The sequence below is a fragment of the Ailuropoda melanoleuca genome, chromosome 1, assembly GCF_002007445.2.
Source record: "Ailuropoda melanoleuca isolate Jingjing chromosome 1, ASM200744v2, whole genome shotgun sequence".
NCBI lineage: Eukaryota > Metazoa > Chordata > Mammalia > Carnivora > Ursidae > Ailuropoda > Ailuropoda melanoleuca.
The window spans coordinates 66553742-66579898 of NC_048218.1; the positions used below are offsets into that span (position 1 = coordinate 66553742).

At 51.2% G+C, this 26157-nt stretch overlaps 1 protein-coding gene across 4 annotated transcripts in view; it reads right to left on the reverse strand.

Annotated features, from left to right (window-relative positions):
- Window positions 1-376: 376 nt before the first annotated feature.
- Window positions 377-26157, reverse strand: part of ITGB5 (integrin subunit beta 5) — a 93699-nt gene continuing 67918 nt past the window's right edge. The window contains exons 9-13 of one of the 4 annotated variants that reach the window (XM_034659770.1): window positions 10893-11115; window positions 6737-6840; window positions 3312-3506; window positions 1765-1931; window positions 377-1102 (exon numbers count right to left, since the gene is read on the reverse strand). In XM_034659770.1, coding sequence (XP_034515661.1) covers window positions 1007-1102; window positions 1765-1931; window positions 3312-3506; window positions 6737-6840; window positions 10893-11115 — 785 coding nt within the window. In that variant the 3' untranslated portion in view covers window positions 377-1006. Of the gene's footprint in view, window positions 1103-1764; window positions 1932-3311; window positions 3507-6736; window positions 6841-10892; window positions 11116-26157 lie in introns of those variants that run through there. The other 3 variants (XM_034659776.1, XM_034659781.1, XR_004625063.1) reach the window with 3 other exon arrangements.

Below are 26157 nucleotides of genomic sequence, written 5' to 3' on the forward strand. Positions count from 1 at the left end.
TCTATTCTCCATGTGGAAAGAGACCGTGGGTGGAAGTCACATCTTGACCTTGCTTCATGTGCACAGTCCATTTGCAGCCTCAGCACCTTGGAACAGGGCAGGCAAGCCAGGGGGGTGGTTTCCACAGTTTCTAGTGTGGAGCTCTTTCTTTACACCAAACCTGGGAGGGTCCCAAGGCACAGGCTTAGCTCTCCCTTGAGCATCCCATGGAGCCCCGGTTGAAGAATCCTGGTCTGGAATAGTGGATTGGCTTGCGTTGGGTCCCCTGAGGAAGGACAGAGCCTTTTCAAGCCCCACTGGGGCACCACTTAGGATCACTTCAGAGAGGAATATGCGCATCACAGAGAATGTCAGGCAGACACAAAATCTTTTTTGTTTTTAATCTTTACTTTCAATCCCCAACTTTTCCCCTTTCATTACAAAAGTACTAAACGAACGCAGACAGGATTGGAAAACTGACATTTGCAACAATATGCCTTCAGCAGGCATCTCGAAAATCCCACCACCAACATCCCTGTGCAAGGATAGATATCAGGCAGACAGTTCGCAGTAATTAGAACTATACCATAAATGCACGATCTTTTTATTTCATATAAAAATGATCAACATGAGAAATGCCAGAGCGTGTGTTGGTTTTGCACTCTGATGCCCCCAAGAGCCTTCTCCTCTGGCCAGGCTGGAGGCTCAGCCCTCCTGGAAGGGAGAGGCGGCCTAGGCCTCCAGCCATGCCCGGAGATGTGCTGGATGTGGTGCGGAAAGCTGAGAGCGCCAAGGTCCTGGGCCTTCTCCTGGGCTTGGAAGGGTGGCTGCCTGGCGTGGCTGTGGTCCGGCAGCCAGGTGGCACACTGGCCGCCTTCCAGTGCAGGGAGTGAGCTCCTGGCCCAGGCTCACGGGAAGCTGTCTGTGCTTGTCCCTCCAGGGGGCCATGATCCAGCTGAGCAGCTGTCGAAGGCGTATCCGTCTCTGACTTCTCATCAGCCCCCTCTGGCCCTCTAAGAAGGAGCTGTCAGTCCACGGTGCCATTGTAGGATTTGTTGAACTTGTTGAAGGTGAAATCCACGGTGTGTGTGGAGATGGGCTTTCTGTACAGAGGGTTGGAAGCCTATAGAACACAGAAGGCAAGAGGACGTGTGTGTCCATTCATGTGAACACACATACTCAGGGTTTGAGGCCCTTCCTCGGCCTGTCACCCTGAAAAGCGGCAGCCTGAGCATGCAGGCGGTGACAGCCCTTTGCTGCTGCTGACTGTCATGCCCTGGGAAAGACCCTCCCGGTCTCCGAGCTTCTGCTCTTTATCTCTGAAACGAGGGGCTGGACCAGATGATCTTGGAAGTCCCTTCCAACTTTAACAGAAACTAACTGGGAATTCAGGGGTGCTCACTGAGCTCAGTCCTCTGGCAAAACACAGTCTGCCTGTGGAGACAAGACCCACACAAATGGACGCTGTAACAGACTCTAAGAACTTGAGGTCCTTTACTGAGTCTGCGGTCTCTCTAGGACCGTCCAGATTCTTCCTGCCGAGGCTGTGCCACGTGCCTCTGCCCTATGAGGGTCCTGAGCTGGGTCTGGTGTGGGGCTTTGCACAGGGCCCCCTGTGCTCCTGGGCCGTGCGTTCTCACCATCCAGAACTGGCCACACACCGCCTGTCAGGTTTTGTTTCTTTGATTTGAATGCCAAAGATGTTAGCGGGCCTTAAAGCTTGTAGACCTCAACTGGACCTTGAAGCCTGACTTTTTGTCTACTTCTAGCATCCCACTGGCTTACCATCTCATAGCGGGCCCTCGACCGCTCACTCTGGAACTTGGCAAACTCTCTCCGGTCATGGATGGTGACAAGCAGCTTCCAGATGGCTAGGAGCGCAATCCCAATCAGGAGGATACTGCCCACCACGGCCAGGAGAATGGTTGTGGCATCAGGGGCAGTTCCACATTCTGGAAGGGACCAGGAGGCAGGGTGAGCGGAGCCACCAGGAGAGCATCCCGCACACGCTGCCCCACCCCCACCCCCGCCTCAGGCCTAGCTGGAGCGACAGGTGTGCCTCTCTAAAAATGCCTTCCCTCTCTTCTCTCTTAGGTCCCAGTGCTTCTGGGTGACCTGCAGTTGGGGGGGAGGGGAGTTTTCTCCAGTGCACACAAAGGGGGACAGTCCAAGAGGGATGGCGTCTATTCCAAACCATAGAGCAAGTCCACCTGCGGCAACATGTAGACGAGACCCCTGGCGGCCGCCCCCCTCCCTCCCACATGCCGTGGGCACTGTGTGCTCAAGCAGCATCCCCCCTCGCGCGAGTGCCCGGGCCCCAGCCTGGCCCAGTCTCCATTCTCCAGACTGGACCTGTCTCGGACTTCATGTAAACGGTCTCAGGAGCAGACCAGGCAGGCAAGAGGTTCCATGAAGCCGCATCCACAAGGGCTGGGCTGGGGGCCAGCCAACATTTGTAAGCCCTTAGTGTGGCCCTCTGCAGCGAATGTGCTTATTTCCAAAGAACCGCAGAGATAGCACTTGAAAACAAAGCCTCATTCTTACAGGCATGCATCCTGGGCTGGTAGCGCAGCATTTCCTCTGCCGCTGGCCCCGAGAAGGACATTATGTGGTCTGGCTCAATTTGGAAAAACAGTCTGCAATGCTGTAAATTGAAGGGAGCAACCCTTTTTCTCCTCACCCCTGCCCCCCTTCCAGAGAAGAATAAAAGGCGTCATACTAGAAACCCTAATTACTCCAGAATGAAAGGCCACTGGTCCCTGGGTCCAAAGCAGGAGGCAGAATTATCCATGTTTGCAGGAAGGCTCGACCTCAGTGGCCCAGGAGCTGAGCGCAGCAGTGTAACCCAGCTAACCCAGCGCTTCTTGGACAGGGAAGTGCCGTGGCTGGGTGTGGACCCAGATGCTCCCTGAGGCAAGCGCCGGCCCGCCCAGCCTGGACGGTCCACACCCGCCCTCCCTCTGCAGAAGCTGCAGCTGCTCACCGCTGTCAGCTCCGCAGGTGAAGTATGTGCTGTGGCCTCTTCCCCCGCCCCGGCCCCCACCCCGCGCTCCGGGCTCCTCCGAGGTGAGACGCTCTAGCTCCCATGCCTCCAGACCGTGACCTCCAGAGCCCCACCCCACAGTGGGTCCCCAGGCCCATGCCCACCTTTCTGCCAAACTCTAGGAGCTGGGCAGGGGCGGCCTCAGACCCTGGTCTTTATGAGGAATTGTGATCCTCCTCTCTCTGCTGTTTGGAAAGGCAGTGAGGACAGAGGGCAACAAGCCCAGAGCGGGGAAAGGGGTCAGAAGCCAAGCTCACCAGGGGAGCAGACAGAGCCAGCCCGGACCCACCTGGCTCCCTGAGGACCGTCAGGTTGGACTTCCCGCTGGGGAGCTCCGCATAGGTGAACATCATGACACAGTCCTTGGTGGTTTTGTAGAAACAAAGCACAGCCTCCTGGTCATCTTTCACTGGAGGGACACCAAGCAGAGATGTCTGCTCCGAGCAACCAGCGCACTGATGGATGGGCAGGGAGCTGACCACCTCAGTTAAGAAAGAGGGTGCAGAGAGGTATTAAGAGGAGGCTGGGCCTTTACAAGTGAGCTCAGGTTTCTCAAATCAAGAATGCAGCCCCAGCATGGAGTCTGGGTTGCTCCAGGGACATGAATCCCCTGAGGTGCGAGCAATCCCTGGGGAATGCAAGAGAGAGGCTCTTCCAACCTCCCAAGTGTTGGCCGGGAGTGACGGGAAGCAGAAGGAGGCACTGGCATTATGCTTGGGGGTGAGGCTGGTACGTGCAATTGCCCTGGGCGTTAAAGGGACACAGAAAGGAAAGAGCCATCCAATGCCCTGTGGGGCCTGGGCAAGAGCTCACAGTCGAGTCCACTTGGCTGAGAGCCTGCTGTGGTGGCCAAGCGTCAGCAGCCATGTGCTAGGATGTAAAACCACAACGACTAAGGGTGACGAGGACGTTTGGACAAAGGTGCCACAGGGCAGAGCCGGAGGCTGGGGCGGGGCCTGGACACCACCTGCTGTGCTCCTCCACAGTGAGCAGCCCCCGCCTGGCCCCACATTGCTGCTCCCCCGACACAAGGGAGTCACGGCCCCCTGTCCAGGCGTCACCCGCGCTCCAAAGCTTCTTTGGGAAAGGGTTAGACTAATTTCTAGGAGGGAAAGGGAGTAAGGAAGGGGAAGGGGGAGAGGACATTTAGCAGCAAAGGCCAGTCGGTCCTGAGCAACTGCGGCAGGCTGAGGTTACCGCGTGAAACGCCTTTCAGCTCTCGCTTTCGCAGCCCTATTGCTCAAAGGAGTTTTAACCTGGAACCAGACCAATTAGTGTGGTCATCAAATGTGAGCGCCTGGACTGTTCTCTCAGCCCCACCTGTAAGTCTGGTCTGGGTGCACGTAAGTGTCTGTGTACATGAAAAAAGCCCAGGAGAAGGAAGGACAAGGATAAACAGTGAATCTGAGCAGACATCTCACGTAGCAGCAGCTACGCGGGCCCGATGGAACTGCTCCAGAGCGGGTGCGTCAGTTGGGGGCCCCAAGAAGGCAGCATCTTATCCTTTCAGACTGTGTATGCCTAGGTGGGGGCCACTGCCCCAGGTCAGCGGGCAGACCTTGCTGTGAGCCAGGCCTTACGTAGCAGGCAGAAGCAGTGGCAGGAAAATGGTGTGAGCCTAGACTCCATGGGCTCCCCGCTGGCCCCTGGTCTAGCACAAGCCCCAGCATACAGTAGGTGCTCAATGAGCAAGGGCTGGCTGAGTGTGTGACTCAATGTACTCAGGAGCCAGGATGTGGCCACAGTGGTCATTCAAAACCAGGGGGGCAGGAACAAGGAAGGCTACAGAGGACGCGACTCAGGGCCAAGGTGGGAGGCTGGGGCCAGGAGCCCGCAGCAGCTGAGGTCAAGGGAGAGGGCAAGCCTGCTGGCAGAGGAGCCTCAGAGGCAGAACCCCTTTCATGGCACACAGTCGTGTCCCCTCGCCCCACCATTTTAGGTACAATTCAGTCGTTTTAGTATGTTTACAATGTTGTATAACAATTCTCACCATCTAATTCCAGAACATTTCTATCACCCCCGAAAGAAAGCCTTCCTGTGAGCAGTCAATCCCCTTCTCTCCCAGCCCCTGGCAGCCACCAATCTACTTTCTGTCCCTGTGCTTTTGCCTATTTGGACATTTCACATAAGTGGAATCATACACTATATGTCCTTTTCTGCCTGGCTTCTCAACACATAGCAGAATACTTGCAAGAGTCATCCCACTGTAACACATATCAGGACACCATGCCTTTTTCCCCTGTGTGGATGTACCACATTTTAGTGTTCCATCAGTTCATGGACATTTGGGTTCTTTTGAATTTTTGACTATTATGAGTAGTACTGCTATGAACACTCACGCATAAGTTTTGGGTAACGTGTTTTCAGTCCTCTTGTGTATATACCCAGGAGTGATATTACTGAACTGTGTGGTAACTGTTTAATTTGGGGGGAGCGGCCAGACCATTCTCCAAAGTCGTGCACCATTTTACATTGCTGCCAGAATGTGTGAGGGTTCCAACACAGGGCCGCTTTGATTTGGTGTCATTAGTGTCCAGACCAGTTCCGAAGCCAGCCATGTGCACACAGGGTTAAGGTATGTGATCTGCATCTCTTACCCTTAGAAACTCCTCAGCCGGACAGCAATGGGTGTGCTAGAAAAGGGATGGAGGCAGCCCAACGATGGTAGAAAGCAGAGGTCTGTGCACCTCTGAGCCTCTTTGTGGGCTCCCACTCAGAAATGGATTCATAGCCATTTGTCCAGAGGCAAAGGCACAGGGATGGATGGATGCAGTCAAACTGGAGCGGTTCAAATAAGAAGAAGCGTTAAATGAGAGCTGCTGCGCCAGAGACCAGAACAAGGCATGGGTGAGAGCTGCAGGAACAGATGCCTGCCGCCGCCGGGACAAGAGCCAGGGCAGCACGCGGGCCCAGGTGCAATCCGGGCCATGCTCGAGCTCAGCCCCTTCTGATGCCTTGCAGCATCATGAGAGCTGCACCAGGCTGAGACCCAGTAGTCGTTCATCAAACATGGTTTCCCTGTCTCCTGGGCACATAACCTGACTACATTTCCCAGTGACCCTTGCAGCTAAATGAGGCCAGACAGTTGGGTTCTGGCTCGTGAAATGCAGGTGGAAATCACAGGCACCACTTCCAGGCCTGGCCCATAGAAGCATCTCACGTGATCCCTCACTCTGTCTTCCCCCACGTGCTGATGAGTGGAGAGGATTCCAAGGACCCTGAGGAGAGTGGAACCTTCATAGAGAGAGGGTCTGCATTCCGGAACGACCTCACGGAAGGCCTTGCCAACCGGAAATGTCTTCAGTTGGACTCTCAGTGAGTGACTTATATCTTGTTGGGTCACTGAGGTCTGGGGTTTGTTTGTCACAGCAGCTAACACGACTTGTCCTGATATACCAGCCTTTCAGAGAGCCTGAGAGATGTGGCTAGGGACGGGCTGGACTCCAGGGATGGCTCAGAAAGTTACAAACAAGGAGGTTGTACACCGCGGAAAGCCTGGAACTTATGCCTTAGCACAGGCACCCCAAGTCCTCTTAGGGAGCCACCAGTAGAGCTCAGGATCCTGACGCTGCCGTTCCTAACCCAATGCTAGACCCGCCCTGCTCCCCACCATGTGCCCCTGCCGATGAATCGTCCCCATGGGGGAGGAAGCCTTGAGGTGTCTGCCAAGGTACAGAAGGGGATGGTTGCCCAGGGCCGCTGGGGCACACTCACCGATGGTGTCCACCCATGTGATCACCTCATCCTTGCACACGTTGTGGCAGGTCTGGTTCTCGGCCGGGCCCCCCGAGTGAAGCAGCAAGCACTCAATGCAGTCTCTTTGGAGAAGAGGTGATAAATGCAGGTGTTAGATGCAGTGCCGTAGGGAGCCGGGCACCAGGGGTATGTGACCCGCCCTCCTGCCAGGCCTGGGCCCCTGAAGGTTCTAACTTCATCCTATCTTCACATTTTTTGCCTCAGTCAATGTTTCTGCTGGCCTCTGACTGCTGTTATACAGGAAGCCGGAGGGTCCTTGGAGGAACATGTGACTTTAGAGGCATGTCTGGTCTACATGTCAAGTTGCAGGTTGGAGAACTCTCAATTTTAGATACCAGAAGCCAAACCCATCTGCACTCTGCTGCTTCAGTTGCTGGTGAGGAGTCTGCCCCAGGCGGGAAACTTCAGAGTGATTAAAAAATGGTGTTCTCGGCCTTGCAGAGGGGTCCTCACATCCCCTCGGCCAGTGCCTGATGCCCCCACGTTGCCCCAATTCCCAGGATTGCACCAGAAGATCACTGCTAGGGCAGGGCCCTCAACATTAGACTCTCCAGGGGACTTTCCAGAAAATACTGTTTCTAGGGCTTGACTACACCCATGAGACCCACATCTTTGGGGCACAGCCTGGGCTCCTGGGTTTGGCTTCACAGTGAGGGCGGTGAACCACTGTCTAGGAGACCCTCAGGCACTAGCCCCTTCTCCCTCCCAGACGGAGTCTGCCTGTGAGTTGGGCTACACCCTGTGAGTTGGTCTACACTAGACTCTGGTAGAGGCCACAGGATGACAGCCTCCTCCCAGGAAACCTACATTTCCACAGGGACCTTCTGGAGAAATCAGGTTAGGAGCCAAAGGGAGACACTTTGAGCCTCTCTCCTCTCACCTCAGGTACACAGTTTAAATCAGATATTGTCATTCTGTGAAAATGCTTAACAAAGATGCTCAATTAAGGATCAGTGCTTATACCTTCCACTGTCAAACCCAGATCCAGATACTCCCCATCTACCTTTGGCTTACATCAGGAAGAAGATGACTCCTGAGGAGGTGGGGCCAGAGAAGTGAAGCTTTGACAAAGGGTCAGTAAAGCTTGCAGTGGTAGAGAGGGGCCCTGACCCCTTTGGGGGATGGTTGGATGGGGGAGCACAAACGGAACCCCAGGGAGGAGCAGGTTGGAGCAAAACAACAAGCTGACGGTGAATTCTCAGGGACTTGGCAGGGAACCCATTGTTCCCGGTGGCCTGCAAGGAAGGTGAGCTCTCTGGAAACAGGGGCTTCCTCAGGATCCGGGGTGAGGGCCCAAGAGCCTAGTGTGCAGAGCACAGGCAGTGACCCCACAGAGCTGCAGCGATCCCGGGGATACACCACCCTGCTCACCCCACAGGCCTGTGGGGACCAACGAGGCTGTGTGTCTGGAAAGCTCTCTGGCAAAAATATAGAGGGCTGTACAACCACAGTGCACAGCCTTCATTATCATCATCCGTTGTTTTAACTCCTTGAGACTGAGGCCCGTTACTACACTACCAGGGGAGCAACTGCGGAGGGAGCACGGGAACAGGAAGGGAGCCAGAAAGTACTTCCTAAGGACCCCCTTCGTGTATGGGGGCGCGCTGGGGCTCGGGAGAAGTGTCGGCTGGTCCAGCGCTCAGGTGCCCTGCCTCTCAGTAACCCCCTCCCAAGTCCTCACTCCCCCTTCTGAACACTAAGGAAGAAAGAGGGTAAGACTTAAGAATTCAGCTACCCCAGAACTGGCCATAAAATCCCACTTTCCTGGGAACGACTTCATGGAAACAGTCTGGAGTTACAAACAAGTTGGTAATGTTTGCATTCCCCCTGAGGCCGGAGTCTCAGAGGGCATGCCACTGAGACTGGGCTGGGGGCCAGGAAGGGGCGGTTTAGCTCGGGCCCTTCCTCCGGCCTCCTGGATGAACACACTGCCAGCGGCCCCCCAGCCGACCTTCTGTCTCAGCAAGGATTCCCCGAGCCTTCCAGCTGCAACCCTGCTTGTCATTAAACCACATGAAACCACAGGGCCACTTCCAGGAAACATTCCCTAATTATCCATGTGGACATATCAGTCTAACTCGTATGCTCCACACACGGAGATGAAACTTGTGATATACTGTAGTCATGTGTTAAAATAAGTCTGGCCTTTTAAACAAACAAGTTGCCGAGAGAGACTTTACTCAGAGAGCCTGTTAATTGAAATCAGCTGAGGCTGAGTGTGACCTCACCCAAGGTAAAGGGTATGTTTGGTTAGTGCTAGAAAGTGGAGATTGGCTGTTCTGAAACCCCAGGGGGAAAAAAGACATAAGACATTCAGAACCTGGTGGTTCTTGGCAAAACAGCAAGTAGAAAAACAGCCTGATATAAGTCACTATCAAAGGGAATTTGTTTAAAACAACAGTTGCAACTGGGCAGTGAAAGAGAGGGTCAGTTTGGTCCAGAGATAAAGAAGAAGGAATAGTGGTTTCCTTATGGCATCTCCTTGCTCTCCTTGTTTCTTTGGTATTGCTTAATGGGTAAGAAATTATCAAGTGCTATGTTTTCTATGTCTGAAACATCTGCAGCTAGGGTTGTGTCATTTTGACTAAAGCGAAGGTTGTCGGGCCTTTTAATTGACCTATGCCGAACCTACGTTGCCTTTTGACCCCAGAGGAAAGGAAGAAATGGGCTTTATCTACTTTTATTGACTCCATGTGTGTTGTCCTCATTTGCCCAGCAGCCGCCCCCCCTTCACCTCGTGTGCCCCAAGGACAAGGAGCACATACCTGAAAGAGTTCGAGCTGGGGGAGGGCCCCTCCTGCCGCCATCAAATGTGGGTAATGGCTGTGACTCCATGCTCAGATGGCCACGGCTATTTGGGCTGCAGACCCAGGATCCTACCGTTCTCCCCTGGGATGTTTCTATTTGGATTTGTGTTATTTCTCCACTCTTAGCAGGTCTAAAGTGGATCTGTTTTTCTTCTCCCTTACTCTCCCTTACACAAAATAAAATCTGGCCCTGTCTATCTTGTCTCTCAATCTGCAGCCAGCTTTCAATTACCCACGCTTGGATTATTTGAGGCAAACGTCCAAGCAGGGGTTCTGCCACCCAGAACATTTCTGAGCAAGGACTGACCAGCAGCCACAGCAGGCTCACAGACTGTGAACTCCTTTCATTATCAGCCTGAGCCAGACATTTGGAGGGGAAATCTGCCAAAAGAAAATTGCACAGTTGCATTCCCCAGCCAAAGAGAGACGATGTCTGTATTATTATTTGTTTCTGATTATCTGTGCCCATTTCCCTCACTCGAGGCCCCTTACATTGGATGATGCTGACACAGCTGTTTCTCTAGCAAAATTCAAGAGAAACGGTCACTCTTGCCTTCCTGATGGAATAGCTCCTTGACCCCTTTAATTCCCGCACATTCACACTCTGGCAGAGGGTGAAGGGCAGAGCCGTGGGGAGGTCAGCCTGGGGAACGTGACCCTGTGGCCAAGGCAGCGGAGGCCTGGTGCCCATTGTCCAGACAATCTCTGCATTCAGTAGCAGTGTTCCATTCTCTCTATAAATGGAGCAGAAAATTCACAACCCATTGTGGTTTGTTTCTGGCAGGCCTTATCTAGGTCGGATGCCCTCCTATCCAATCTACCTTCTGATTATGTTTTGTTCAAAGCTGCATTTGCCATACGGGCGTCCTGTGAAAAGTTACTTGGGAAATGTTAATGTTGGGGAAGGGCTCCAACTCATTGGAAAAACAGATGCATGCTAAATCCCCTTTTGAAAAACTCAATAGCACTCGAAAGGCTCTGAGAAGCCACTATTTTGGTACCAAAACCAGTTTAATTTAAGTCAGTAATCTGGTAACTTCTAAATTTGGGAATAGAATAGCAGTCTTGTTTTTTTGTTCTGTTTTTATTTTCTTACAAAATCCCCATGGAACCAGCTTTTCAAAAACACTATTTTAATATATCGTGTAGTTAACACTGAGTTACTGTTTTAAGAGTCTCGCTCCCTAGCAAGACCAGGCAGTGGAAGATGCAGGGGACGGGAGGAAGAGGCTGGCCAGCCCCAGGGCCTGATGGGCTGGAAGATGGGCTTGGTCTGGGGTGAGAAGCAGGAGTGAGGGTGCCATTACCTCTTGGTGCTGCAAGCGTCTGGGCAGGTCGGGCACTTCTCACACGTGTCTCCAAAGGCTCCCGGCTCCGTGCACTGGCACTGCCCACACACACAGTGCCCACGGTCACTGCAGACCTGGCCATCTTTGGCCAAGCACGTGCTGATGTCTGTCGAGCAGTTACAGTTGTCCCCAATGTAACCTGCGTGGCACTTGCATTCTCCACAGTGACACTCACCGTGGCCTAAAGGGACACACATAGCACATCAGCGCCTGCCTGCACAGACACATAACCCACCCCCCAGCTCCTGCCATGGGCCAAGCTCTGGGCAACCCACAGAACAGGACACGGATGGTGCCCTCCAGCGCTGTTTGGGCAGATGGAAAGGGCCTAGTGCCCACAAGCTTTGGCAGCCGAGGGCCAGGCGGCTTGTTCAGCCCAGCTGGTGTGGGGCAGTACTCCACGTGGGTTCAGAATTTGACCAAGGGATGTCACAGGACCAGGACCCCAGGGAGCTTCTTCCTGTCTCAGCTGTCATGTGAAGAAAGGCCACCAAATATGTCCACATCCTAATCCCCAGAACCTGTGCATGTCACCTCCTACAGCAAAAGAGACTGCAGATGTGACTGTGTAGGATTCTGAGATGACAGCGTCTCCTGGACTCTCCAGGTGGCCCCGATGCTATCACAAGGGTCCAAAGAAGACTAAGACAAAGGGAGATCTGACCACAGAAGGCAGTGGCAATGGGACAACAGATGCAAGACACTAGCTGCTGCCTTTGAAGATGGAGGAAGAGGCCCAAGAGCCAAGGAATGTGAGGCATGCAGCTCTAGAAGCTGGAGAAGGCAAGGAAACGGATCCTCCCCAGAGCCCGGGAGGGAGTATGGCCCTGCCAACACCATGACTTCAGCCCAGTGGAAGCGATTTCAGACTCTGACCTCCAGAATTCAAGAGAACAAATCTGTGTTGTTAAAGGCCACTCGCTCTGTGGTAATTTGTTACAGGCACAGTGTGCAGCGACGCTGAATTCTCGCTCTGGCCCCAGACCCGGAGCCCAGAGAGGGAGGATTCAGGAGCTGGGGCCGAGGGTAGCAGAGGCTAACTGAACAGGACTGGCTGGATATCCATCAGGCTTCACAGCACAACCATGAGTAGTTCCTACAACCATGCCACGCAGCAGCGACCCTTAGCATCCTCCCTCCACAGCTGATGCAGCCAAGACACGGAGACGAAGCGGCCTACTGAAGGTCATGAGCCAGCGGCTGTGGAGCCAGGACTCGCACCAGGGAGTCTGACTTCCAGCACCCACTGCTTCTTGGGAGGAAAGAGAGCAGAGCAGGCCTGAACCAAGACAACAACCAGCTGAGGGGCGCCCTGCTTTCCTTTGCAGGAAGGACCCTTTCCCCAGCCTGCAAGGGGGAAGGGCCAGGCATCCCCTGAAGTTCTGAAGGAGCCCAGCGCAGAGGCTCACTCAGCTCAGAGGACAAGCATGTGTGAGTGTGAATGAGTGAATGTGTCGCTGGGTGAAAAGCATGGAGTTCACCACTTTCAAGGGGCCCAAGGGCCTGACCATGGATTCTCGATCCTCTGCACTGAGAGAGGCAGAAAGCAGTGCTATACATGGCACTTAACTTTACAAAATCTCCCTGATGCTATTACTGCAGCATGTTTTCCTTCCTGGCGTTATTTTGCTAAGGCTAAGATTAAAAGGACCAAGAATTTGCGTGACTGAGCACCCACTTCCATACTAGCAGGACGCTGGAGCGGGGGCAGCGATGGGCATCACAAGGGTGGAGGCCTTGCATTTTACTCCCACACCCGAGCCCGTTATCCCGGCAGTTGGATCCCAGCACTTTCTGCAAGATCACCAATGAGTGTGACCCACAACTTAGGTCAGGACCTAGTTCCAAAGAGCTTCTTCAGCTGCCACTTACTTCCTGCCCCCTCCTGCTCTGTCAGCTCCATAGTGCATAGAATCTGCAGGCAGGAGGGAGGCCATCTGGAGAGACCGAGTCTCCCAACCCTCCCAGGCTAGACAGCCTCTCCGCTTGCACCGGGCTCAGAGCCACAGCAGATACTGAGCACCCTCCCACTTCCCAGGCAGTGCCGAGGCATATGGCAGCCCTCTGGGAAAGGTGAGAAAAGCCAGGTCCAGGTCAGCAGGAGGCTCTGAGTGCCGCTGAACTGCCTAGAAGCTGGCGTGTGGAGGTGAGACCCATGAGGGAGCAGCAACCCCGTTCCAGGGTTACGCTGGATGGGGGCGGGGGGCAGAGGGCCAGAGGCGGCTGGTGTGCACAGCTCATGCATGAGGGAGGCCGCACACCCCTCCTGTCACCCAGTCAACAGACAGCACGGTTCCGAGCCTTGGCAGGCAGGAAACCACCCCCCACAGGAAGTCTTCCCGATTGAAATAGATCCAATCTGCACAGCCCCTTCAGTCTCCAGCCTCAGGGGTCACACTGGTCAAGAGCCTGTTTTCAATTTAAAATGGGTCACTGTTGGGGGTAATTCCCCCCCACACACAATTTTATGATGAACATTTCTAAACCAGCAGCCAAGTTGAGAGGATTGTACGGTGAACGTCTATGTACTTGCCACTGACATTCCACCATCAGCGCGTTACCTGCTGCTTTATCCCATATCCACCCCTTCCTTTGTCTACCCATCAGTAGAGCTTCCCACATGCCTTTCAAAGTGAGCTGCAGAGAAGACTGTGCTTCTGGGGTAGGTTTCTAATATAGCTCTGGCACTCTCCAGTGGCTTGTACACCACACCTTCCCATAAGGCAAACACAAACAGTGAAAGGCACGGTCAGTGCTGTATTTACAAGCAGCAACGTGTACCCAGGCCAGAAGGACTGCTTTCCTTCAGAAGGTAAGGGCTGTTTCCCTCCTCGCTCTAATCGTGTGTGGTGGCAAGACAACATTAGCTAAATACAACCTGACATCGTATTCCAAAGTGCCAACATCTTGGAGAAGAGGTAGGATATTATTTTGCTGACGAGCTGGGATTCAGGTGAAGTGTGTGTGCTGAAGGGAGAACTCACTCCCCTTGGTGACTGGGCGTGGAGGTGACAGGATGTGCTTGCTGAGAAGGTCGGCACAGGCACCTGCTGCTCTGTACTGTCCACAAGCTCAGCCATAGCCTGGCTGTGCTGGGTACGTCTGCTACCGCGCAGGCCCAAGAGCTCCCAAGCACAGCCAGAGGTCAGTGAAGTCAGGGCTAGGGCCAGACCTAGGGCTCAAGCAGGGAAAGTTAGGGGTCAAGGGCAGGAGAGCAACAGGACTCACCATCAGAGACATGAGCCACTCCAGAAGGCCTCCCACAACACCTGAGCAGCAAGGATATGACGAGAAACAGTGTGCAAGCCCCCTATAAAGTGTACAGTGCATGAACAGCCTCAGCCCCCTCCAGTTGGGTGAGCAAGCAACTGGAGAGCTGCTGAGGGGCCGTGGGACAACAGAAAATCCTTATCCATGTGGCTTTCGGCTTCAAATAGTTGACGATTCCAAAGTCAACTCCCAACAAGCCAAACTAGGGAAGCAGCTGCAGGCTCCTGGCCTGGTGTCATGGCTGAAACCTCGTGAATGCTTGTGTTCAGTGGCTCGCTGGCTCCCCTGCTCACCCCAGTTCAGATTGTGAAGCAGTTCTTTGACTCTTGAAGACAGCCTGAAGCAGCTATGGCAGAGATGTGGCACGGGCTGCCATGTCCTCCTTCCCACCTATGGCAGACCACTCCGTCTGATCACAGAAGCCTTGGCTTGGCCTCAAAATCCTCAACACGATACTCCAAGCAGGTTCTACCAACTGTGGGGAGCCAGCACGTGAGATACAACCACCGGCCATCATGGTTTAAAGCTTCCAAGTCTCCTTTAAAAAGTGTGACCCATTGAGGTCTTCAAAACCTAGGTCAGTCTGGTTACACTTGATACTAATCCAAATGTCTCAGATCTTGCAGTTGGGCCTCAACCCGCCTCTCCCTCATCCTGCATGCATGGAGATTCCCCATATCTTCTGGTCAGCCCTTAGCCTCTCCTAATGCCCTAGTAGGAAAGGAACATGTTATTAAAATAACAAGGGTCATTTGACCCCGTCCCAAGGATCAATAACCTACCAATTACCAGTAAAACTAAATGGGGGACTGGGGACTTGATCCTGGCTAACAACACCCAGAGGGCCTAAGCGAGGACTGTTCAGCAAAACACAGCTCATTTATAATGCTACCCCAATGCCTTGGCAGAGTGAGTTGAATTTAATGATGCCCGTTTAATACTGTGCAGATATAAAAATATTTTCATTGCACATAGGCAGGGCATGTGAAAGCACTTTGTAAGCTGCGGCTCACTCCACATGCAAGTTATTATTAGTACTACCTTTGTTAGAATGATTGATAGCTAAATGGACAGGAAGTTGTAAATGTGTCTATTTATACAGAATTTCAGCTCTACAGAATTCAACAGCTTTCCATCAGCACAACAGTGCTTGTGTGGGCTGTGGGCCAAGATGTGGCCCCTTCCCACCCTTTATAAAATAGAATCCCAACTATTTAGAGGAAGGGGCGCCCTCGAAGCAGGCTGGGAAGTTGCTGCTAGAGAGGAGAGAGGAGCTCCAGTGGCCTGGAAGCCAAAAGAGAGAAGGCTCGGCAAGGACAAGAAGAGATCAAGAAGGGCAAATCCTAGGTGGCTGCTGAGTTTCTGTCCAGAGGGTTGAGGGCAGAACCCAGGGAGAAGAGAGGTGACTGCAATCACACAGCTCCCACAAGCGATCTGGTTGTGTAGGGTAAGGAAGAGACGGGGAAAAAGGCAGACAGGATATTCTGAAGATGGGATCTATTTGTACACTCTTCTGATTGAAGACAAAGATTCAGATGAGAGAAGGTTTTGGGGGAAACAGGGATCGAGGGAAGGGCAACCTCTAAAGAGAAGAGATCACAGCAGAGAAAGATGCAGGGAGAAAAGGAGACAAGCTGATGGGGGAGGGCTGTGGCCAGGGTGCTATGCTCAAGATCCCAGCTCCAAGGTTCCAGCTCCAGCCGTGTTGAGAGAGGCTAAGGGGTTGCCTGGAGCCAAATTCAAGTCTGTCCTCTATCATTCACTACGTCACCTCGGGCAAGTCCCTAAACCTGTCTGAAGATCCGTTTCCTCATCTGTCAATAAGGACAATGCCTTCCTCATGGAAGTGTTACCAAGAAATATGGTGCTATTGCAGGTAAAGCCCTAACTCGGTATCTGGTGCATGGGGGGTACCCAGGAAATGGGCTGGAATTGCTGCGAACTGCCACTGGAGCTGAGCAAGCAAGGCACATGGACACCAGTGCATTGGACAACGTCACGGGGAGATGCAGGAATGGGAGGGCTTGGGGAGAGGGACGAGCATGAGGCAGCTACCAAGGTCTTCGGGGAATGTAGGAATGGCCAGGATGTCAGTAAGTGACAGGGAAGGGGAAAAGTCGAGGCTGGTGCAATTGGGATGGCACAACCTCAAAGGAAGGGAGGGAGTTGGAGGTAGAAAGCAAATATCTAAAGGGGGCGCTGGGAGAGTGCTGACCAGGAGGGGCCAGCCCCTCGGTCCCTGCCAACTGTTCTCAAGGCCCACCAGTCTCAGGTAAGAGGGGGGAGTAGGGATTTCTGCATAGGCTCAGGATGAAGAGGAGCCCATTTACCATGGAACATGGGTGGTGAGAATGGGGACACAAGGAAATGCTGGGAAAATGGGGCACCTGGAGAGTGATGAACACATGGCTTCCAGAATCAGAACATCTGAGCTGGCCTCCTGAATCTGCCATTTACCAGCAGTTACTGATGTTTAGCCCCTCTGTATCTTGGTTTCTTCATTTTAAAATGGGGCTGATAAAAATGCCTCCCTCGTTGAGTTGTTGTACACATTAAATCACTTAACCTGTATAAAGCACTCAGTCAGTGTTTGGCAAATAGTAAGCTCTCAATAAACCCCGGCTAGCTTCCTCATCATTGACGCTACAATGGGGGTACAGGAGAAAGGGAAGCTCAGAATAGATCTCAGAGGATAGCAGGGGAAGTACTTTCTGGGAGGTTGGGTCCAAACTGCCGGGGTTAAAATCTCCCATGAGGTTACCATCCATGTCCAACCCAAAGCGAGAATACCCAGGACCAGGTGCAACTGCTCTGCAGCCTCCAGAACCTTGGTGGGGAGCCCAATACCATAAAGGTGCCTGAGGCCCTGCTGGGGGAGCTCCTGGAGGTATGTCTGAGGCAGCAGAGAAGTGCCCCAGGAGGGAAGCCACTGCTTCCCCTCACCCCCAAGCTGGACTTGGACTCCGGGCCCGCAGAGGACCCAGGTGGCCATGGGGTGACCTCAGAGGAGATGCCTAAGGGCCAGGGGGCCTGAGGAAGGAGGGAGCCAGCCTGAGATGGGCAGAACCAAAAAGTGATTCTCTTCTCCCCATTCTCACTCAGCACAGGCGCACGGGGTCACAACCAGGCAGACGTCAGACCCTCAGGGCACAAACCGCCTCTCCACAGCTGGCCCCAAAATAGTTTCCATCCAGCTCTGGAACACACTGTGGCTTCCCTCAGCAGCAGCTCCAGTCCCCTCCAGGAGTCCATTCTGGCTCTCAGAAGGCTGGGAAGAGGAAGGAGGAGTAGCCCAGTTCCCCTTCTCTTTCTCCTGGTCCTGCCTCCCTCCCTCCCTCTCTCCAGCCTGTGTCCCCGCCCCCAACACACAAGCAGACTGCTTGCTCACTTCCTCTCTTTCCTTGTTTCCTCTCCTCACAGACCCGCACCTCCTCTCTCAGAGCTGTCTGCCCCTCCAGTCTCCCCTCCTCTCAGAAGAGGCAGCCCGTAAACAGGAAGCGGTGAGAGCAAAGAAAAAGCGGTGTGTTCTGAAAAATCTCTGCTCATTTGGGTGGTTTCTCGGTCACCAAAGTCGGGTCTTGAATTCTCCAACAACTGGCTTTGAAAAAGCAGGAAACCAACTTCGAGCTTTACGTGCTTCCCGTCACCCGTGTCTGTGAGACGCAGGGCCCTGAGAGCTGCCAAGCCAGGGCGCCACGGCAGCCAGGAGTAGAGCCCACCATCCTGCCTGCTGTAACCTGAGGGGGGTGTCTGGAGTCCCTGCTCTGAGCCTGTGAACACACAGCAAAGAGGGCCCTCATTGTCACAGACATCCTGGCCCAAACACAAATTGTGGAGAACCAATGCCAGACGTGGCTGAGCTCTCTGTGGCCAAACACGTATACAGGCTTCCAAAGGGCACAGCCTCTCTGTCTGGGGCTTTTTCGAACAGGAAGGGGAAATCCCTCCTAGGAAGTACTCTTCCTGGTTCCCTGTTGACAAGCAGGCTAGTGTTACATAACAGGCCCTCTCATGTCCTCACGTGTCCCTGCTCTGCCCGTACTTCCTGCTAGTCTCAGGGTATCTTGGAGTCTGGTCCCACCGGAATGTGCCTCTCCCACAACTTTAACGCTCCCCTCTGTACAGTGACGTTGGGTCCAGAAAAAGTAAAGAATGGAGAGTTTTGAAATGCACAGGGCATGTTCTCCGTTCCCTCTGAAGGGATTTCAGCCTGGCTGGGGCATGTCAGCAAGAACTGACTAAACCTCCAGTGGCAAGGGAGATGTCACTCTTGACAAGTGTAATCCTTCGCACCACAGGCTTTCTGGGTCCATCAACACGGCACTCTCCTGCCAAGGGCAGTCACCGACTGGAGAACGTTCCCTGGAAGGGCTGTTCCCTGACAAAGAGAGCACAGCACTGCCTCACTTCACACCAAGCCTGGAGCTCAGTTCTCTCTTGGTCTGTCTCCTCTGACTAGCTCGGTCCTATCTTTGTCACTCTACTTGGAATGCCTTGGAACTGCTTGGTTTGGGGATGTCTTTTCTCATCGATGCTGCTGTCTCTGGGCAGCGGTCCAGTTTCCTCATCAATGCAAAAGGGATCGCACCTTGTCTACTGTACAGGATTGGGGAGAGTCTTTGTAATGTGCAATACAGAATGTTACGGTTTACTGCCTTCAAGGATTTTTAACTTCACTGAGACATCAAGCCATTTTTAAAGTCTCCTAACCTAGAGAAACTTCATGGAATGCTCACAAGGGGCCAGGCATGGTTTGAAGCACTCTACATGGATTATCTCATTAGCCCTCCCGATCACCCTGCGCCACATCGCCGGTACCACCCTAATTTTCAGAGATGGAAAATGAGGCATAGAGAGGCCACATGAGGCCAAGTAACTTATCCAAAGCTACATGGCAAGTAGGTGTCAGGGCAGGATCTGAACCACGTTTGTTTGACTCTGGAGCCCATATTCCTAACTACCACATATACGGCTTCTGTAGCATAATCCAGTCACGAGTAAGGGATAAAAGTTAAAACAGTACACAGAATAAATGTTCAAGGGGCCCAGGATGTGGGATAGTTAAAAATGTGCAACAGACCCACCCACAGGACTGGCTCTTTCAGTTGTTAATCTTTTTAAGATTTATTTATTTATTTTAGAGAGAGAAAGAAAGCACACGCAGGAGGTGCACAGGGAGAGGGAGAGGAATCTCAAGCAGACTGCGCTGAGCTCGGAGCCTGACATGGGGCCTGATCTCATGACCCCGAGATCACGACCTGAGCTGAAACCAAGAGTTGGACGTTCAACAGACTGCCACCCAGGCACCCGAAGACTGGCTCTTTTAATCACTGATCATTACATCACTTGGCCTCTTCTGTAAAGTAAAGGTAGTAGCCTACGCCGGCTCTACAGTCCCTCCACTACTGTCATAAGACTGCTTAAGGTCAGAGCAGGGAGAAATCTGAGAGCTTGTCATAGGCTCCAGGTCCAGCTCCAGGTTCTGGAATAGAAGAGAGAAGGCATTTTGGGTGCAAAAAAACAAAGTTGCATGAGTTCATTTGTGAAGATGAATACAGCGGGCAGCCAGGAAGGGAAGCACCTGAGAAGGAGAGATCTGCTAGAATGGGAAGCAAGCGTGGAGAAGTAGACACAGCCCTGTTGTGTGTATGTATATACAGATGGATGGACAAACAGACAGACAGGAGGGAGGGGAGGATGTCTGTGGATGGAGGAAGGAGGAAGATGGAGGAAGGAGCCCCGAGTGTTAGACTAAGAAGTTTAAGTTTATCCTTTAGCCCCCAAATAGCCTGACAATAAACTCCTATGGCCTGAGGTAGGCAGAGAGCCTCGCCTGGAGGCAGCAACCACCTGGCTGCCTTCTCACGGGGCATCTGCCCCTCCCCCAAGTCAGGCTTTCTAAAACGTACACTGTGATGCAACTCTTGCGCAGAGCCCTTCCCCGGCTCCTCATCACCTCCAGCATGGCTTCTGCCTTTCTATCTTGTGCTCCAACATCCCAGGCTACCCCTTGAGTCACCCCAGGTTCTGGCCATTGCAAAACACGTGTGAGGTGCTGAACACTGGCATGTTTTGGTTCTGCAGCAATCACCTTGCAAACAGACCAGGAGGGTGGTCAAGGAGATGGAAAGAAGATAAATTTCAAAGAAATATAAGCAGTCAGCGGACAACGTGGTGGCAGATGGAATGTGGGCGGTGAGGAGAAGGTAGGGAGAAGGAGGATTCCTGGGTTTCTGGCTTACACAAACCAATCAAAGGGGAGATAAGGAGAATCAGAAGAGAACCGTGGCTGGGAGGAAAAGCAGGAGATCGGTTTGAGCCATCTTGAGACTGAGGTACATTAAGACACCCAGTGGAGATGTCAAGAAGTCAAGTGGCTGAAGGGAGCTCAGCAACAGGTCTGAGCAACGGGACAGTGTGGGCGTGATGAGGGAGAGGACGGCCACACCAGCACTGAATGGGTCGCTGGAGGTGAAGGATCCTGCAATGGGGACACCAAAGCGGTGGCTGAACTGAGCATTAAGAGAGCATTTCAAAGTGACATGGCCAACAAGGTCACCTGCTGCAGGAAAGTCAAGACGAGGGCTGAAAAAGTCTTCTGAGCTGTAGTAGCACAAGGCCATTAGGAATCTGGGAAGGCCTATTTTGAAATCCAAACTGGACTGAGGTGAGGGCTGACTGGGCAGGGACAAATGTTTTCAGAAATATGGCTGTGAATGTGGAGGAAAGAAGGGGAAGTCAGGCGTGGAAGGTTGAGGGGTTTTTTCTTTTTTTTTTTTTTTTTTTTTTTTTTAGAATGAAGAGACCTGAGTGTGTTCAAGAGCTGATGGGAGACTTAGTTAAGAGGAAAGTGTAGATATAAAATTGCTTATCACATGGACATATTTGTTTATTTACTCATTTGCCTCAACCCGTTAGCCTGCAAACCCATACAAATCAAAGATGACATTTTATTTTTGTTTGCCCGATGCCTAGAATTGTCAGGCATACAGTGGATGCTCAGAATGTGTTGCCAGAGGTTGGGAACATCATCAGGACGAGCCTGAAGCCCTGAGGGAAGACATCCAAAGCTGTCAATTAGAAAGGGAACAGCAAAGTATTATTGAGGTTTGTGAACTTAAATGTGATTCTTGAGGTACTTTAAATACTTAACACATATCCAAAAAATCCATAGATTTAGAATACCACAAAAATGGTTAAGAATTCTCTTTCTTTTGGCAGGTCATGGTCATGGTCAAGCAGAAGTCACAAGCTTTGCACTCCACTCTTGCTCTTGCATATTGTTCAGATTTCTCCAACAAAAGGCTCTTCACACATATGAACAATGGTGCTTCCTCAGTCTCAGGGCCAGCTGCTCCTCTGTCCTTGGCCTAGCGTCAATGAACCGGCCCTAACAAGGTCAACTGATGGTGTTTCCCAAGGGGCAATGCCCCAACAAGCCCCTCACCCGTTGTCTTCATCTGCTGGACCATATGTTGCATTCATGTTGTATCTGAGCAGCAAAATATGACCACCACTAAACAAAAAGGTGATGTTGCTTTCAAGCTAAGCTTCTCCAAACCTCAACATTACTTTCTGAGATGACAGCATTGGCTGGAAAGCTAAGACTCCATTGTCAAAGATAAGAGCCCTCCCAAAGGATGCCTTTGCCCTTCCTGTCTTAGAACCTGATTTATCAATGTTGATGCCCAGCCGCCAAGTCCCTTGAATCACTACAGCATTTCGCATGAGGGTGACATGGAAAGGACTTGGTCTCTGTTCTAACTCTATCAATCACAGGAGATTAAAGCAATGGATAGAAGATGGAAAAATCTGTGTTCTTTAATGAACTCATCTTTCCTGTTTCAAAGAAGTCTGTAAACAGCTGAGTGAGATGAACCATAGTCGTCACAGGACCCTAAGGAATGCTGACTCAGAAAGAAAAACAGAGGGCCTGTGGCCAAAAGAAATAGAGGTTTCTCAGATCAACATCTTGAATTTGGTTTAACTTGCCCAATCCACCTGGCAGGCACTTCTGGGGGAATGCCAACCACATCAGGAGAGACAAGAATTCACTACCCTCTTGGTCACTGAAACAGGATGAGAGGGTTACTATTTTCAACCTGGAAATCTGTCGTGTTGTGGTTGGTTAACAGTTGCCATGTTCCACCCTTAGATGGCCACTGTTCAGAGCTGGGTGCAGCACTCTTAATGGACAGAGCTGGTTTGGAATGTCACATGAGTGGGCCACGCTGAAGCTTGGCTGCCAGGAGCCCAGCCAAGCCACAGGATGGCAGGAAGCAGCTGCCCAAGAATCACCCCTGAGAGTTAGGGGAGGTGGGTTTTTATTGGGTCAAGGCTTTGGGCCAACCACTGGTGGAGAGTGTGGCCAACAGGCCAATCTTCTCAGCCACAGCCTCCTCCACTTGGGTCAGATCAGTAACAGCCACATCAATCCCCTGGTAGAGTAACAACAACTAAGTGACATCATTCATGTCAAAAGCGGTTTATAAATTAGAACAAGCTAACAAAGGTTCACTTCAGGAAAGTGGGTTGACCGTAATCAATAACAACAGATAGACACGCACTGAATACAAAGAGGAACACTCTGCCTTCCATCAAATAGTAGTCATGAAAGGACAGGTACCTCAGCCAGTCCCTTGGTTCATCTGTGTCCCTCAGCCTGGTCTACTCTGTCTGATACATCCTTATGTAACCCAGACAAGCACGCACTTAGGAAAACAGACACTAAATGTTTCCTAAAATTTTGACTGAAATAAAGAGCACTTATTAGGTAAGATTTGGAAAATGTGGGCTCAATGCTTGGGTGGTGGCGGCAGCGAAGGCTGGGTTGGTAATTCAGAGATTTGGGAAGAGCCTTAAGCTAATCAAAATAAGTAAACTTAGGTAGAAATGAGGTAACTATTTACTTGCAAGGTTCTCCTCGTCTGAGTCTATAATCAAGAATCATATGGGGCACCTGGGTGGCTCAGTCACTCAAGCGTTCAACTCTTGATCTCAGTTCAGGTCTTGATCTCAGGGTTATGAGTTCAAGCCCCGCGTTGGACTCCACACTGGGTGTGGAGTCTACTTAAAAGAATCACAGTGAGCTTTAGTCCAGGTTCTGCGTCTCAGTTTCCCCAAGTGTAAACGGTTAAACAGGTAATACAATGTTGACCCACTGTATGTGACTGATGCTATTAGGAAAGGTGCAAGACACAAATAATCACACTATTTCGTGCTTGCTCATGATGAGAGCAAAATGCTAAAATAACATACTAACTTGGGAAGTATATTCCTTTAGCTTGGGGATGGTGGGGTCACCTGGTCAAAACTTTTAGGGGTGGTGGTTGTAGGCTGGAGTAATTGGAGTGACCCCGTTCTCTGGGTCAGAGGGCAACAGGCAGAGTTTAGGAAGGTGTCCCAGACAGAGGAAGCCAAAGTTGCAGCAGGTCAGACTCACTCAGAGCAACTTCCAGACACCAGGAAGCATTTGCATGTGGGCGCGGTTCTTAGGTCAGTGTCCTTACAATCATGGACACTCATCCCAAAGGAAAACAGGGTTCCTCCATCCAATTCCGCCCCACCCCACCAGAGGCACCGAGCAGCAGAGACCTATAATCAATTATGTCACAGTTTCCAAATCAAGACCAAACTCAAAGTTATGGCTCAACAACAAGAAATGAAACCAACACTTTAAGTGCTCAATTTCATAAGAATGTAAAATCGTCTAATGTGTTATTCTATAACATCAAAAAACTAATACCACCCAAACCTATACATGCCTAAAATCTTATTCTTGGCATTCTCATGGTCTTCCTAGGATTTTCCTTTGCTTTTTAAGTTTATTATTTCTTTCACAAGCCAAGTGTCAAGCCCTTAAGGATCAGTCCTGAAGTTCAAAGGCATGCACAGGGTCCTCACCACAGCGGCTGCTCTTGCACATTTCCCTTTCTAAGAGGAGAGAGAAGGCAGTGAGGTGAGATCCAATGCTTAGAACAGTCCATTTTTCAGAATCACTGGTGAATTGTTGCTTAAGATCTTTGCAGAAACAAGATCTGGGCAGTAAGCAACGGCAATAAGAAAATTCCATTCTCAGAGCTAAGCTCAGAGCATGGAACAAGGCAGGTTCTCAACATGGTTTCCCAATATTCCCTCCCTTGTCTTTCAAGATCTCATCAAAGTCTGGATGGTAAAGGTAGAAGCATGAATGATTCGTATTCTCATTCCTCAATTCCAGCAAGTTTCTGAGAAGTGCAAAAATTCTAGGGGCAACAAACATTTAGAAATTAATTCAAGTGACTCCAGCTCTATAAACCTGGCACCCAGCACAACATTTGGCATGTGAACAATGCTCAGTGAGCTCTTACTGAATGAGATGAAATTGGCAACTTACCTAAAAGAAAGTAACCTGCAATCAGAGATCACGGTTTCCATATCTATAGCCGCACTAACACTGGATACTTGCTACGCTCTGGCTTTCCCAAAGAACTTTCTCCAATAACCAGCTGCAAGAAGCTGGCTGACCCCAGAGACAAGCAGTCCAGAGCACCTGGTTAATGTGGCTAATCTGAAAGATGCACTGTTTCATTACAGGGCTTGGTCCTAGCTGTTGGTACCTTTTTGTCTTTCAAGTGAACTTGAGCAATGTCTGGATACAGATGGAATTCTTAGAGAATTCCTGATCATGGCGTACCTGTTGGGAACTTCTGAAACCAACCTGTTTTGATGCCATGAATGTCTCTGATGCTTATCTCTGTGGAAGAAAATGTTTCTCCAGTAAGGGGTGGGGTGGGGAGACCAGGTCTTGACATTTATTCACATCCCTGATGGAGAGGCAGTGTATAAGGAGCTTTATAGACATTGTACTTTTTTTCTTTCTTTTTCTTTTTCAAAGATTTCATTTATTTATTTGAGAGAGAGACTGAAGGGGAAGGGCAAAGGGAGAGGGAGAGAGAGAAAATCTCAAGTAGAATGTGCCTAGCACAGAGCCCGGCACAGGACTTGATCCCACGTACCTGAGACCATGACCTGAGCCAAAACCAAGAGTCAGACGCTCAACTGACTGAGCCACCTAGGCACCCCCAGACATTGTTCTGTTTGATGCTCACAACAATTCTCTGGGGTACCTGACAAATAAGAAAACCTACCAGAAATTGAGGGTTACCAGAAAGGAGGTGGGTGGGGGATGGGTGAAATAGTTGATGGGGATTAAGGAGCACACGTGTTGTGATGAGCACTGGATGTTGTATGGAAGTGTTGAATCACTATATTGTGCACCTGAAACTAATGTTACACTCTCTTAACCAGCTGGAATTTAAATAAAAACTTAAAAGAATATCTCTGTCAGGGAGGGTAAGTCAAAGCGTCCAAGGTCACAGAGGTAGAAAGAGGCAGTGCCAGGTTTAGAATCCAGATTTGAACATGCACTGGTAAATGGTCTCTGTGGCAGTGTCTTGACTAATTAGGGGTATAGCATTCCTCACAATCTTAATTATTGAAGAATCCTATAACAAATTCTGTTCTTAAGAGCCTCCATATTCTGAGCGCTCTACATGGAACATGACTCTCTTGACTTTTGCTGTCATGCGCATAATTCGGATTTATATAATAACAGATGAGGGAAACTGCAATGTGGATTATTCCTTTGGGGAAAAGAGGCCCTTTCTTTAGAAAATACATATATTTTATATTTTTATATTTGCCAGTAGCACCTGGGTAACCATCAACAAACTGAGCAGAGATTGATATACATATGAAAACCTGAAGAATTTTCTAGGCTCTCCCACCTGAGGCACACAGTGGTAGCAATCCCACCAAGAGGCCCCTTTCTTAGAATATTAACTATGTCAAATCCCGGTCCATTCAAAAGGTACTTTTCGAGGACTTTGTTGTGGAGTTGCATTCAAGATCGTTCCCTAACAAGCCATTTATGAAATACGCAAATTTCAATGCAGTGGTAGAAGGTACAACT